General features: G+C 36.1%; 4 protein-coding genes across 4 annotated transcripts in view; 2 read left to right on the top strand and 2 right to left on the bottom strand.

The window, feature by feature from the left end:
- The first annotated feature begins 568 nt into the window (after positions 1-568).
- On the top strand, positions 569-2,133 carry LOC18036053 (ESCRT-related protein CHMP1B). Its single transcript, XM_006426404.2, has 2 exons — positions 569-1,039; positions 1,650-2,133. The coding sequence occupies exons 1-2, from the start codon at positions 715-717 to the stop codon at positions 1,934-1,936; spliced, it is 612 nt and encodes a 203-aa protein (XP_006426467.1). The 5' UTR covers positions 569-714; the 3' UTR covers positions 1,937-2,133.
- Positions 2,134-2,619: 486 nt separating this feature from the next.
- On the bottom strand, positions 2,620-4,109 carry LOC18037379 (jacalin-related lectin 19). The gene is made up of 3 exons (XM_006426403.2): positions 3,767-4,109; positions 3,277-3,501; positions 2,620-3,154 (listed from the first exon to the last, which is right to left on the bottom strand). The coding sequence occupies exons 1-3, from the start codon at positions 3,767-3,769 to the stop codon at positions 2,810-2,812; spliced, it is 573 nt and encodes a 190-aa protein (XP_006426466.1). The 5' UTR covers positions 3,770-4,109; the 3' UTR covers positions 2,620-2,809.
- Positions 4,110-6,537: 2,428 nt separating this feature from the next.
- Positions 6,538-10,504, top strand: LOC18037378 (IAA-amino acid hydrolase ILR1-like 4). The gene is made up of 5 exons (XM_006426402.2): positions 6,538-7,149; positions 7,538-7,663; positions 8,377-8,691; positions 9,245-9,373; positions 9,790-10,504. The coding sequence occupies exons 1-5, from the start codon at positions 6,775-6,777 to the stop codon at positions 10,195-10,197; spliced, it is 1,353 nt and encodes a 450-aa protein (XP_006426465.1). The 5' UTR covers positions 6,538-6,774; the 3' UTR covers positions 10,198-10,504.
- Positions 10,505-10,947: 443 nt separating this feature from the next.
- LOC18037698 overlaps positions 10,948-12,857 on the bottom strand; it is a 2,687-nt gene continuing 777 nt past the window's right edge. The window contains exon 2 of the mRNA XM_006426400.2: positions 10,948-11,680. Within this exon, the coding sequence (XP_006426463.2) occupies positions 11,042-11,680 (639 nt within the window). The 3' untranslated portion in view covers positions 10,948-11,041. The remainder of the gene's footprint in view (positions 11,681-12,857) is intronic.

Below are 12,857 nucleotides of genomic sequence, written 5' to 3'. Positions count from 1 at the left end.
TTCGGTCGCACTTACAATAAATTAATGAATATGCAGCAAAAGATTGAGAAGCAAGACCAGAGCATTAAGCATGGAGACGTTACATGTGTACTTTAGTGTGTTTACATGCTCCATATGTGTTATGAAAAAAATACAAGTTCCTATCCCATGCCATTTTAAATTGATGTGTTATTTTATTTTATAATTAAAGCATCAATTAATTAATGTGATATGATTTTGCCGCCTTCCTCCTAAACGCGGCTAAGAATTCGACTTCCTATACTGGGTCCGTGTGTATTTTCTGTGAGGTGTATCTATCTCGTTATGTCGCTAGCATTTTCTTCATCTAGTGTACAAAATATTTAATAATAAGGTTCTATTTCGTGTTAATTGAAAAAATAATAATAAGGGTCTGTATCGCGCCCGCCCGTGTGTATATATATATATTTCCAATCGACCGTTAAAGATTTTGTGCATTTATTTATTTATTTTGGTTGAAATATGTTGATTTGGTTAGGCCAGGCCCAATTTTGAAATTGGCCCACATTAATCCACGTTCTCTCTCCTTGTCTTTCCTCGAAGCAAAGGAATAGCAGAAAAACAAATAAAATAAAATAATAGAGGAAGAAAAGGCGAAAGAAGTATCTCAATAACACAAAAAGTCGTCTTCGATCAAAATCCCCAATTCTTTGAAACCCTTGCTTGATTCAATTCTCAGATCCGAAACATTTCGCGATGGGAAACACGGAGAAGCTGTTGAATCAGATCATGGACTTGAAATTCACCTCAAAATCTCTTCAACGCCAGGCGAGAAAATGCGAGAAGGAAGAGAAAGCCGAGAAATTGAAGGTGAAAAAGGCCATCGAGAAAGGCAACATGGACGGCGCCAGAATCTACGCCGAGAACTCCATCCGCAAGCGCACCGAACAGATGAATTATCTCCGCCTCGCTTCTCGTCTCGACGCCGTCGTGGCTCGTCTCGACACCCAGGCCAAAATGACCACCATTAATAAGTCCATGGCTAACATCGTCAAGTCCCTTGAATCCTCTCTCGCTACCGGTACATAAAAATATTTCTTTTTTTTTTGTCAATTTGTTTTCCCAAGTTCCGTGATTTAGTGAATTATGTTGAATATGAATATTGATGCGATATACCATTGCTGGTGCTTTTGTTTTGGTTGGTTTTTCAGGTGATCGTATATTTTCAAAAGTTGAATTGTTTATTGAGTGATCATGCATTTTTCCTAAAGGAAAAAATGATTTTATTTTATTTATTTTATTTTTTTGTTAGCTTTGTTAGATATCAAAAGCATTGTATGGTTGCAGAGAGAAAATTCAAAAGTAAACTTCATCCTGAATATTATTAGTTGATATAGATGGCTCCAGGCTCTGGCGAAAAATATGCAATTTGGCTCTGCAATCTTTAAAGATTTGGCCTTAATGATTACTGCACCTTTGTAGTGTAGAACTTTGCTTTGGGAACACCTGTGAAAAGATTGCTTTCCAATTCCTGAAGCCATTTTACCTTCAAATGTTCCTTGATAATATAGAAATTCTGTTTATTGGCAAATTTTAGGATGGTACATGATTGCTTTTAATTCATGTTCAGAATGATTGGTTTGATGTAAAGATAAGTTATGGATAATGTTTTAAATCAACATTTGTTACAGGTAATTTGCAGAAGATGTCAGAGACTATGGACTCATTTGAGAAGCAGTTTGTGAACATGGAGGTTCAAGCAGAGTTCATGGAGAGTGCTATGGCAGGGTCAACCTCATTATCCACACCAGAAGGGGAGGTCAACAGTTTGATGCAACAGGTTGCTGATGATTATGGACTGGAGGTTTCAGTTGGGCTCCCACAACCGGCTGCACATGCTGTGCCAACCAAGCAACAAGAGAAAGTTGATGAGGACGATTTATCAAGGCGTCTTGCCGAGCTCAAGGCTAGAGGTTAATCTAGAGTTGGCTCATTCATATTTGATGTGTAGTCATATATATGGTCTCCAGGATCATGTTAAAAGTTGGATAAAACTTACTATTTGTAAATTTGACTGAATTTCGATTTGTGATTTTATGTACACCTTATGGTTGGTGCCTATGGATGCCGATGCCGGTTATTTGATATCCTGTACATTGTCTATGTTGTTAACAATTTTTTTTTTCCTTGTATTATCCCTCCTATCCACAGGATCACAGCATGCTGGTGTTCAAGGGTCTGTCTGTCTTGGTTTTTGTCATAGCAGTGAAGCTCTTTCTGTAGATTTGAGCGAATCAACTTCAGGTTCTTTAATTGAATTAAGGCCGCTGAGATAGACTTGATACTGATGTTTATAAATGTCTGTCTTGTTCGACGATAGCATGCTCTTAGTGCTGTGCATGCAGTTGAAAATTTAACCTGGTAAGAACTTATTAATTCCTTTGTCTTTAAATAGAGAAATTAGAGTATTTATGCAGAGTTTTAGAAGCTCAAAATTCCCAATTCTAGATCAATCAACTGTATCTTGGATTTGCATGGATATCAAGTAGGCAAGTACATATGATTTCTTTCACTGATGGCCGAGGTTTAATACAGTTTGAAAATTAAGTTACCCGTGTTTGGTTTAAAAGATCTTTTGATCCTTATTCATGTATTTGTAGGGATTTGAATGGTTATCCTAACAGTGACATAATGATTGATGAAGATGGACTCTGTAATGAAGACGTGATATGTTAAGAAAATTCGAGGACCCAATACATAAAACTCTAGCAGGAGCGCTCATAATTCTAAGTATTTGTTCGTAATAATACATCAGCAGTATCAACTTTATTGTCGAGGTATTAGCCTCTATCTAATGGGCTTTTCCACCATCCTTGGTGGCAGACGACTTCGCAGTTGTGCTTGCAAGCCTTTGAAGCCCTTTTTGGACCCTTTGAAGGAGCTTTGATGATTGTTTCTTAGACAAATAGAAACCGATTGCATCGACATACCAGCCACTCCTTCCCTTAAAACCAACAACCAGTCCTCCATCCATTGAGAAAGTAAATGGGGTTCCTTCTTCAACTCCGAAAGGACCGAAGGTTCTTTTGTTGCTCTTAAATGTTAGGGATCTGATCACAGGGCTGCCACCATAGACGACAGGACAGTAGTGGCCGCTAACACTGATCAAGAATTCTTCTGGGAATCGAAGCTTTATCTGAAATTGAATGAAAATTTACAGCGCAGGCGAGCAAGTTGTTTTAAGGATCAAAAAGTTCCCATATCAAGAAGAAAAATAAACTAGACGGGGAAGGACAATAGAGTAGGAATTGAGCAAACCTCAGCTGTCCGATTGCCTCCGACTCCTCCATGTTTTTCTGCTGTGACAGGGTTGCCCTTCTTATCGTACACCACCCGTATCGAGTCAATACAACGGTCATAAGCAAGGGTGATCTCTCTCACCCCATGGTAGATGCCATCATCCCAACTGGTTCCTCCATTTCCTCCCCATGGTCCAATTACTATACTCTTCTTTTGCCCACTAGCATGATCCTTGCCACCTTCCTACAATAATATTAACAATTACTCAAAAGAGCTCCACGTTTACAGTATTGGGACAATTTTAGTTTCAGCTGTAGACACTAAATCACCAAGTCATGCTTCATCCAATTATTAGAAAAAAAAAAAAAAACGTAAACGGTTGGGGGAGGGGGTTTTATTGGAATGTGTTTATAAGGAAAATCATTGAGAATAAGCAAAAATTTAAACCCAGCATTAATATAAAATTAAACTAAAATAACAAAATATACTAAAGTTGCGTATATCATACCATAAATGGAGAGGAAACTACTGAAGAAGCAAAGCTGTGATATGGAGAAAGGGTATTGATTTGTGCGAGAAAGTGAAGCTATATAGTTAATTACTATAGGCAACAAGAGGTTGTGAAGCTGAAGCTGCATCTGATTCCAAATGTATCACTATCCCTTCAAGTGATAGTATTTGGTGACTCAAGATTCCTGAAACGATTTCTCTCTGCCAGTTGGCCCCGAAGACAAACTTGATGAACACTGAAACAGTATCAAACATTCCAATTGACTTGTATACGGGAATAATGTTCTTTATTTCTAAAAAAAGGTTCATGAGAAAAATCAAAATTCCTGAACGAAGGGGTAACTTTGTAGCATATATGATTATGATCTGGCCGGCTAGCGTCACATGCACGCTTTGAAACTCTCCTGATGCGCCAAGTCATAATTTGGTGTTTTAGCTACACGTAGATGACCAGACCTTAAGAATTAATTGAACTTTGGCCTTCAAAGCAATGTTTAGATTTAACTTCTGTCACATAGAATTAATTAAGAAACTATGCTAGTGGTATATACTTAATAAGTTTAATAACTTCTTTCACATACAGATTTTATAAACTAACAAGTTTCTTTATTCTCCTTCACATATAATCACTGATATTGTTTATACACACATATGTCTAACAATTAAAATTCATTTGTGTACAAGTTCCAAATTAAAGAAAACTAAAACGACAATATATATCCGCATGCTTCAGTTCAATGCTGATTTGGAGAAAATCAGTTGATATCTGAAGGTTCTGAGAATTCCACTCCAGTGAGGCATAATGATCATGTGCATGCTGGCCCTCGTTGTACGGGTGAATCAGGATTCAGGAGAAGCCGTATGGGTGGTGATCTTGAAGGTTGTGATAGTGAAATTGTTCAGCTAGAACCAGTGAATGTGAAGTGGCTCGATGGAATTGGGAAAGAAGATAGCTTGCTCTCGCCGGAATCGCATGGCCGATGTCCTTCAAATCCGCATCGAGAGTGTATCCAACCAGTATTGAGTGTTGCTAGTGCGTGTGACGGCGGAAAAACTTAAGGTTTTTTGTTTGTAAATTGTTGGTGCCTTGGCGTCATGTTACTTTGCTTTTGGGTGACTTTACAAATTGTTGGTGACTTGACGTTATGTTACTCTGTTTTTGCTAGTGCGTGTGACTTTGCTTTTATTTTTTTATAATTTTTACAAGTTATATTTGTATATTTGATTATTTAATTCTTTTTCATTTTATATTATTATTGGGTAATGGCTAAGATATGTTATAGTGCTTATGTAACTATGTAATGTCATGTTATATTTATAATTTTTTAATTATATATATATATATATTTTTTTTTGTGGATTCACGAATTTCTACGGATTTACAGAAGCAAATCCATATCCAATTCATCGACTACGGATTTTTAAATTTTCAATTCATATTCAATCCACGGATTGGATTTATACGGATCGAATAGATTGAGTGGATCAGATTGAATTCTAAACACCCCTAGCTGCGAAGATGATGCGGAGACTGGGGCCACCGGAGTTGATGAAATCGCGCCATCTGAAGCTAGGCTTTTGAGATTGTTGACAGCACTACTTCTGATACTAGTGATTATTTATTTTATCTCCTGGAAGAAGCTAGCCATGCATATGGGGCTGCTATTGATATTTTATCTGCATGATTATTCTATATAATTTGTTTTTAATATAAATAATCACATGTGAAAATAAAGATAATGTTAGATTAACTAAAAAAAAAGAAAAGAAAGAAGCTACTTGGCCAGTTGGGCCCGGACCCCAGAAGCTAGCCAACCCTGAAATTAATCAAATAATATTCTTATTAACGTGAGAGGTTTTGGACTATTATGAGCCCTAGATTATTTTATTGTGTTATAACAAAATTTATAAAAAGAAAGGGTTCATGTGCTATGTACATTCTCTTCCTTATTTAATAAAAATTCACAAACCCTTTTCAATTCCATATTTGCTACTTCTACTAATTGATGTTGGATTGAAAAAGACATAAGCAAACGTGCCGACAAATTTATACCTCTCCTAAAGAAACATAATTCATATAAAAATTTAATTAGGGTAGTCTATATCATACCTCTTCGAACCCAAACGTGCAGACAAATATAATAAGGGAGATTTATAAAGAAAAATAAGGGTGATTATTTATGAAAACAACTAACTTCTCAGTTTCCTTACTTCAATAATAAAATAATATTTTTGATGTGAATACATGTCAGTAAATTTATTGTGGCGGATAAAGATCGACATCTAAATTATTATTTACTTGTTGATTATTGGTTGTCTGTTGTTCGTTAATATTTAGTTGTCCATATGTGTAACATAACTAATTACTCAGGTGCATTTATTTATATACGAATAAAATATTTTAAGTTATTAGAGTAAGAAAAATGTTAAGTTATTTTTATAGATTACCCTATATTAGCTATTTTCCACAATTGTCCCATTACAGCACGTGAAAAATTATTTGCCAAATCTGAAAAATATGAAAAATGAGAAATCGGCACGTGCAAGAATACCATCCAAGACTCTTCCAATAATAGTGTGAAAAAATAAATAATTTCTTAAAAAAAAATTAGAATAAAAATAATTTTAATTATTTTAATAATTACAATACTTTTCAATATTAAAATAAAAAATAATATAATACTAAATTAAAAATTATAAAATACTCTTTAAATAAAACTGTCTCAATAATCTCATTTAAAAAATATTATTTAAACAAACGGCGCTTCAAATGAGAAGCCGCGTTTGGGTGATGCTGTGTAAGTCAGCAAATGAGAATCCAGTTTGAACCGTAACCACTCTTGATAGATACTGCAAAAGACGAGCGTCTCTTTGCTGAGACCACATGCTAAATTTTTTATTCTCCTTAAATTATTCGAAAAACCTATTTATTAAAGAAATCAACTTCAACGCATAATAGGGTCTGAAGTTGCTTATTCCTCATTTTGTTCTTGGAAATCGAAACTTATGGGTGGAGCCATGAGTTTCTCGAAGTGGGTCTTCGTAGTTTTTGTTCTTCATTTGCTCAATCCATGTCCTGTTAGATTCTCGTATGGCTCTTCAAGCTCAAATGGGTTATCGGATATTCCAAAAAAGTTGCTTAATTTTGCAAAAAGACAAGAGCTTGTTGGCTGGATGATTGGTATCAGGAGAAAAATACATCAGAATCCAGAACTGGGCTATCAGGAATTTGAGACTAGTCAGCTTATTAGATCAGAATTGGATAAAATGGGTATTAAATACAAACACCCGGTAGCAGTAACTGGTGTTGTTGGTTTTATTGGGACTGGTGAGCCTCCTTTTGTTGCATTGAGAGCAGATATGGATTCTCTTCCTCTGCAGGTTTGAAAATTTTCTCATCATTTATTTATTTATAGCCCATGTTTGTTAAATTAGCTGATTGTTTTATAAAAATGTTTATTTTTTTGGTTGACTTCAGTTTATTGCCAGATTGTTTGATCACTTGAATTTGTATCTCTTTTATGCTCTTCGTATGCTGTTTAGTTATTAATTGCATGATTGGCTTATGCTGTTGAATGAGATAAGTTGAAGTAGAGCACAGCATAAAAAATTTGATTGATTTTGGTTTCTTTTAATTTACAAATTTTAGATAGCTTTGATGGTGATAACAGATCGGTATGTTTTCATTTCATTTTCAATCTTTTACCCCCTTGGGTTGAAAAAAGAACGTTATTGAGAACTGGATTGATGGGGCAATTGGATTTTGTAGGAAATGGTTGAGTGGGAGTACAAGAGTAAAATTCCTGGGAAAATGCATGCCTGTGGGCATGATGGCCATGTCACCATGCTTCTAGGTGCAGCAAAAATTCTTCAAGAGCACCGTGAGGAGTTAAAGGTTTGTTGCTTTATTCACACATGTCATCTTCTACTCGGGAAACTAGGTTATGGGTATAGTTTATAAACATATGTTGTATGTTATGCAACAACAGTAACTAGATAAACAATGGTATATTGGTAATTTTGTGTAGACTATAATGGCTAATTCAGTGAATTCTGTATTTTCCTATTAGATTGTTCTAATAATTATTTCAAAAGCTGATATCAATAATAGTCAAGAAAAGGGGATGCCATTTAGAAAGCCAATTATCGAGCCATGCTAGTGATATTTCAAGAATAAAGATGTTTGATGCTTCTCCCAATGGAGTGTATGGATTTTAGACTATTGTTAGTGGGTTGAGTCAAGCTAATCTTCACGATAATGTTGAGGAAACATGTACTCTTCCTCGTATAGGTCAAGTTTTGAAAGTGCCAATCTGAAACATTGCCTGTAAATGGAGTTGAGTGCTTCAATTAAAACTTTTACACCTATAGTGTGAGTAAATACAAGTATAAAAAAATCTCAAGTTTATGTTTCAGCTTCCTCTTCTCAAATGATAATTTCTGAACAATTATTAGTTTTACATTTTTTATTGGTATTAGTATTACCTTCGTTATCATTTTGAGTAAGAATGAGTGGCATTTAACTTATTGAAGATAAGTTCTTCATAATACTCACACACAGAGACTTGTGTATGCCTGAGATTGATCTTTTTTTGCTTGTTTCACTAGGGTACAGTTGTTCTGGTTTTCCAACCAGCCGAAGAAGGAGGTGGAGGAGCCCACAAAGTGCTCGAAGCAGGAGTCCTGGAAAAAGTTAATGCCATATTTGGGTTACATGTCGACCCTAACTTACCCATAGGTGAAGTAGCTTCAAGACCTGGTCCTCTGTTAGCTGGGAGTGGCTTCTTTGAAGCAGTAATAGGTGGAAAAGGAGGTCATGCGGCCATTCCTCAGCATTCAATAGATCCAATATTGGCAGCTTCTAATGTGATTGTTAGTTTACAACATCTTGTTTCTCGTGAAGCTGATCCACTTGATTCACAGGTAAATTCCATCAACTGTTTCTTATGTTTTTTCCTTGCCTTTCCTGTGTGTTTTAAAGTTCTTCAATGTATTTGGAATACTTTCTTCTTGTGAGTGCAGGCAGCTATAATTCAATAAAATCTTTTCTGCCTTTGAATGGTGTCCCTTTTTTAATTGATTGATACTTGGTGGTTTTGTCAGAGTAGGCAATGTTTCTTATACATAGTAAAACTTGATCCCCTTTTCCAAGGGGCAGAACATGGCACACATAAAGTAATTGATGTGCTAGGGATTAGGAACTCTGCAAGGAGAGTACACCATTACGTGATCAATAGACATTGAGGTTCTTGTGAAGGTTCAGGGGGATCTTAGGTGCTCTGCCCTTGAAGAGGAGACGAGAGGAGAGTCATCATTATGATTTCTTTATTTAACTTTGGTCGAATACTTCTGTTTTGACCTCTGTTACTGTGGAGGATGTAACTGTTGACAGTCAAATTAATTTGATGGAACATGTCTTCAAATTGTGATATTGTTCTGAGTCCACTGTACTTTAACTCTGGGCATTCATTTGTAGGTCGTGACAGTTGCAAAATTTCAAGGAGGTGGTGCATTCAATGTCATTCCAGATTCAGTATTAATTGGAGGCACTTTCCGGGCCTTTTCAAAGGAAAGCTTCACGCAACTAAAGCAACGTATTGAGGAGGTATGACAGTTAAATAACTTAATGTAAATGATCATTCATAAATTGACCAAACACCATGAAGTAACTTTATGCAAATAGTTGGCATTTTTTGCAACCATAACAAATGTGGTTTATAATTTTCTAACATGATAACTGAGATAGTACTTTAACCATTCAAAATGATGTCACTACCTCTATTATCCCTGAACTTCTGAATGGACTATGATAAATCAATTGCCTGTTGATATGGACCTAGTAGCTTCCTCAAAAGAATGGAATGGAATGGTTGATCATGGATCTAACTGGTAATGCGAGTGCTATTCAGATGAGGAAAAGCATAAAAAAGAAAAGAAAAGATCCACGACAATGGAAAGTTTTTATTTTTAATCAAAATTCTCTCCTTTTTATTTTTCAAGACTCTGTTTACTTTGCTGCAGGTTATCATTGGGCAAGCTGCAGTACAGAGATGCAGTGCAACTGTTGATTTCCTGTCAAAAGAGAAACCCTTTTTCCCTCCCACCATAAACAATAACGATTTGCACAAGTACTTCCAAACTGTTGCTGGAGATATGCTTGATACTCAAAAAGTTAAGGTTATGGCACCAGTGATGGGATCTGAAGATTTCTCATTTTACCAAGAAGTAATGCCTGGATACTTCTTCTTCCTAGGGATGAAGAATGAGACACTTGGGAAGGTTGAATCTACACACTCCCCCTACTTCACACTCAATGAAGATGCACTTCCTTATGGAGCCGCACTTCATGCATCACTTGCTTTAAGGTATCTTCTTGAGTTTGGACCAGAAATTTCTTTGCCAGAGGGAAACTACCGCGATGAACTGTAAGGTACTGTTGACTTGCTTATCAATGACTATGGAATCCAGTACTGGTGTAAATGTTACCAGAATGTCCTGTTATACAAGTTTGATTCAAGGAAGAACATCTTATTGATTTTCAGTTAGGTGGGAAATAAGTTAACATTCGTCAATGTATCAAGACAAAATAATTTTGGAAATCGTTAAGGCATTGCGAATAACATTTCTATCGGATTTCCTAGGAGTTATGTGATATTGCAGAAATATTATGTATATATTATTTACCATTTAACTTGAGGTAAATTATTATGCTATATATTGTAGATACTCTTTTTCATCCCTGTCCTGTCCAGTGCATTGAAGCCTTACCATCTCACCTGAGAATTTTGATTTGGAATGGTGATCACAAGAAGGTAACTAATTAACTCTTTCTATGAGTTTAATGGAGAATCAAAGATTGAAGGCCATTCAAAAATTGCTATGAAAAAAAATTTGTAGCCACTCAAGTTAAGCACAACTATCTCCAAATCTTGGAGAGAAATGAAAAGGTTACCTTACATGAGAATCTTATTGGGAGATAATAAGACATATCATCAAAACGGATGGTGGTACGCAACTTTATATGTATGTTACAGTAACATTACATTTGATTGACCGGTACTAGACAACATGGTATATCAATCATTAGACGGAGCTGTCTAGCATGCCTAATTTAGAATCTAATATTCTTCAAATTGAGTGATATTGAAAAAACCTGTAAAGGCAAGGTAAAGATGGATGAAACTCATATAATGGAGACTGGGTTAGCAGTAACAAAACTCCCATGTTCCAGTTAGCATTTGTCTAAGTGTGCATCTCAGTGGCCAAGCCCTTGTCAAAACCCAAAAGCTGAGAGAGACAATTCTAACAAAGGACCCAAAGCACTTGGAGCAAACTTCCTTGCAAAAAGATAACAAAATGAAGTCACCTGCTTATTGTAGTAGCACTGCGAACTTGCAGTAATCTTCCTGAAAAATTCCTCGCTTATGTCAGCCCCACCATACGTAGCGGGATGAGCACCGCCCCTTGACCAGTCCGTCCAAGTAAGGGTTCGGTTCGCAAGAAGACGTGAAAAATGTATGGTCAGCATTGTGGGGAAGTAATGTTCATCCACGTAACATCCTGGTTTGCAGAAATCTCTGAACTTAGGATAGTAGCTGGTGTCTTCGATTATGTCAACTGCAAGCCTCCGATTAATTTCAAACCACTGCGAGCCTTTACGCCACTGGGAAAGGGTGACTTCAGGTTCCATGTTTCCATTATAGCGCCCTCTTCCATAGGGTCCAGGATCGTCATATGATTCCATAAAACTGTATCGGGATTTTGATATGTAATAATAAACAATGCTGAAGTTGTGGAGAGGAACGCAAGACTCAGAGAGGAGGATAAACCATTCATTGGAAACATCAAGCAATGCGTTAGCCAGGAGTCTTCTCTCAGCCTCGCACATACTCATCTCTCCCCACTCAGCTGGCTGCAAATAAAATTCTCAAATATGTAAATAATCATATCCATGGAAAAGGAGCATGGACGTATTGGATGTTGAGGAAACAAAATTTTAATGGGACAACCATTAGCTCTTGCCAACATATATAAATTCCACTCCACAAACAAAAATATGCCCAATGGAAAGGCTTAGTCTTGTAAAAGAAAGAAATATGAAATTTAGCACCAATGTGATGTTAGCGCTGTGACATTGTGAGTAGCAATTCTAAGGTAACTAATAATTACTGTGCATAAATTCAGAAACTGGGAATAAACTTCTATGATTCATAATAACAAATTTCCTCAGCTGAATAAAAATCACTTATGCTCATTAAGATATACCAAGAACACATTCAAGTGCCAATTGAGGGGCGAAATGCTGCTCGATGAAAGAAATTGTACATCAATAGGAAATTGAATGCAAATAAACAGCAGCTTTTGGGTACGGATATCGATACAAGGAATAGGACAGTGTTAATTTCTTAAAATTTATTTTAAGTAGCACATATCCGATGGTGCTTTTTAAAAATATGCTATGCACATAATTTCCCTCAATTGTTAGAACTCAACTAAACGAACCTTATTACAAATATCTAGGTCAGGCACATGAATGCGATCGTTACTTGAGTAATAAACATAATCCCTCTTTGCACATATCACTTACTCTTTCTTTCTTTCTGAAGAACAGGAGCCAAAGCAATGGACTGAATTTTTCTTGCCATAATTTCAACTACATTTATTCCCTCTCTACTCATTCAGACAATAATATCCACCCTGGATGGATGAACTGTCACAACAATTCTTATAAGGACTCTTTGCCAACAGATACCACATTCCAGTCCTCATGTTTGTGATTATTTTAAATTGAAATAGCTCCTATTTTGCACCTCATCCTTTCGGATCCTCAATTACTCTATAACAATCAGCAGTGTCTCTTCTGATAGCAGAGCATGCAAGTCGTAATGTTCAAATGTACCTTGGAAGAATAATTTAGGACAATACCATTTTTAGGTTGATCAAATAATTTGGAAAGTAATTTTGAATCAATCAGGATGATAAAAGCATAGCACACAGAGGAAAGGAGACAAGATTGTTCAGAATTAGACTAGGAACTGGATTAGTAAGAGCAAATAACCAATTCAAATCACCAATGCAGGAGATCTCTA

This window comes from Citrus clementina, unplaced genomic scaffold, assembly GCF_000493195.1.
Source record: "Citrus clementina cultivar Clemenules unplaced genomic scaffold, Citrus_clementina_v1.0 scaffold_7, whole genome shotgun sequence".
NCBI classification, from domain to species: Eukaryota; Viridiplantae; Streptophyta; class Magnoliopsida; order Sapindales; family Rutaceae; genus Citrus; species Citrus x clementina.
Note: the sequence above shows the minus strand (reverse complement) of the source record. Positions and strands in the feature narration are given on the sequence as shown.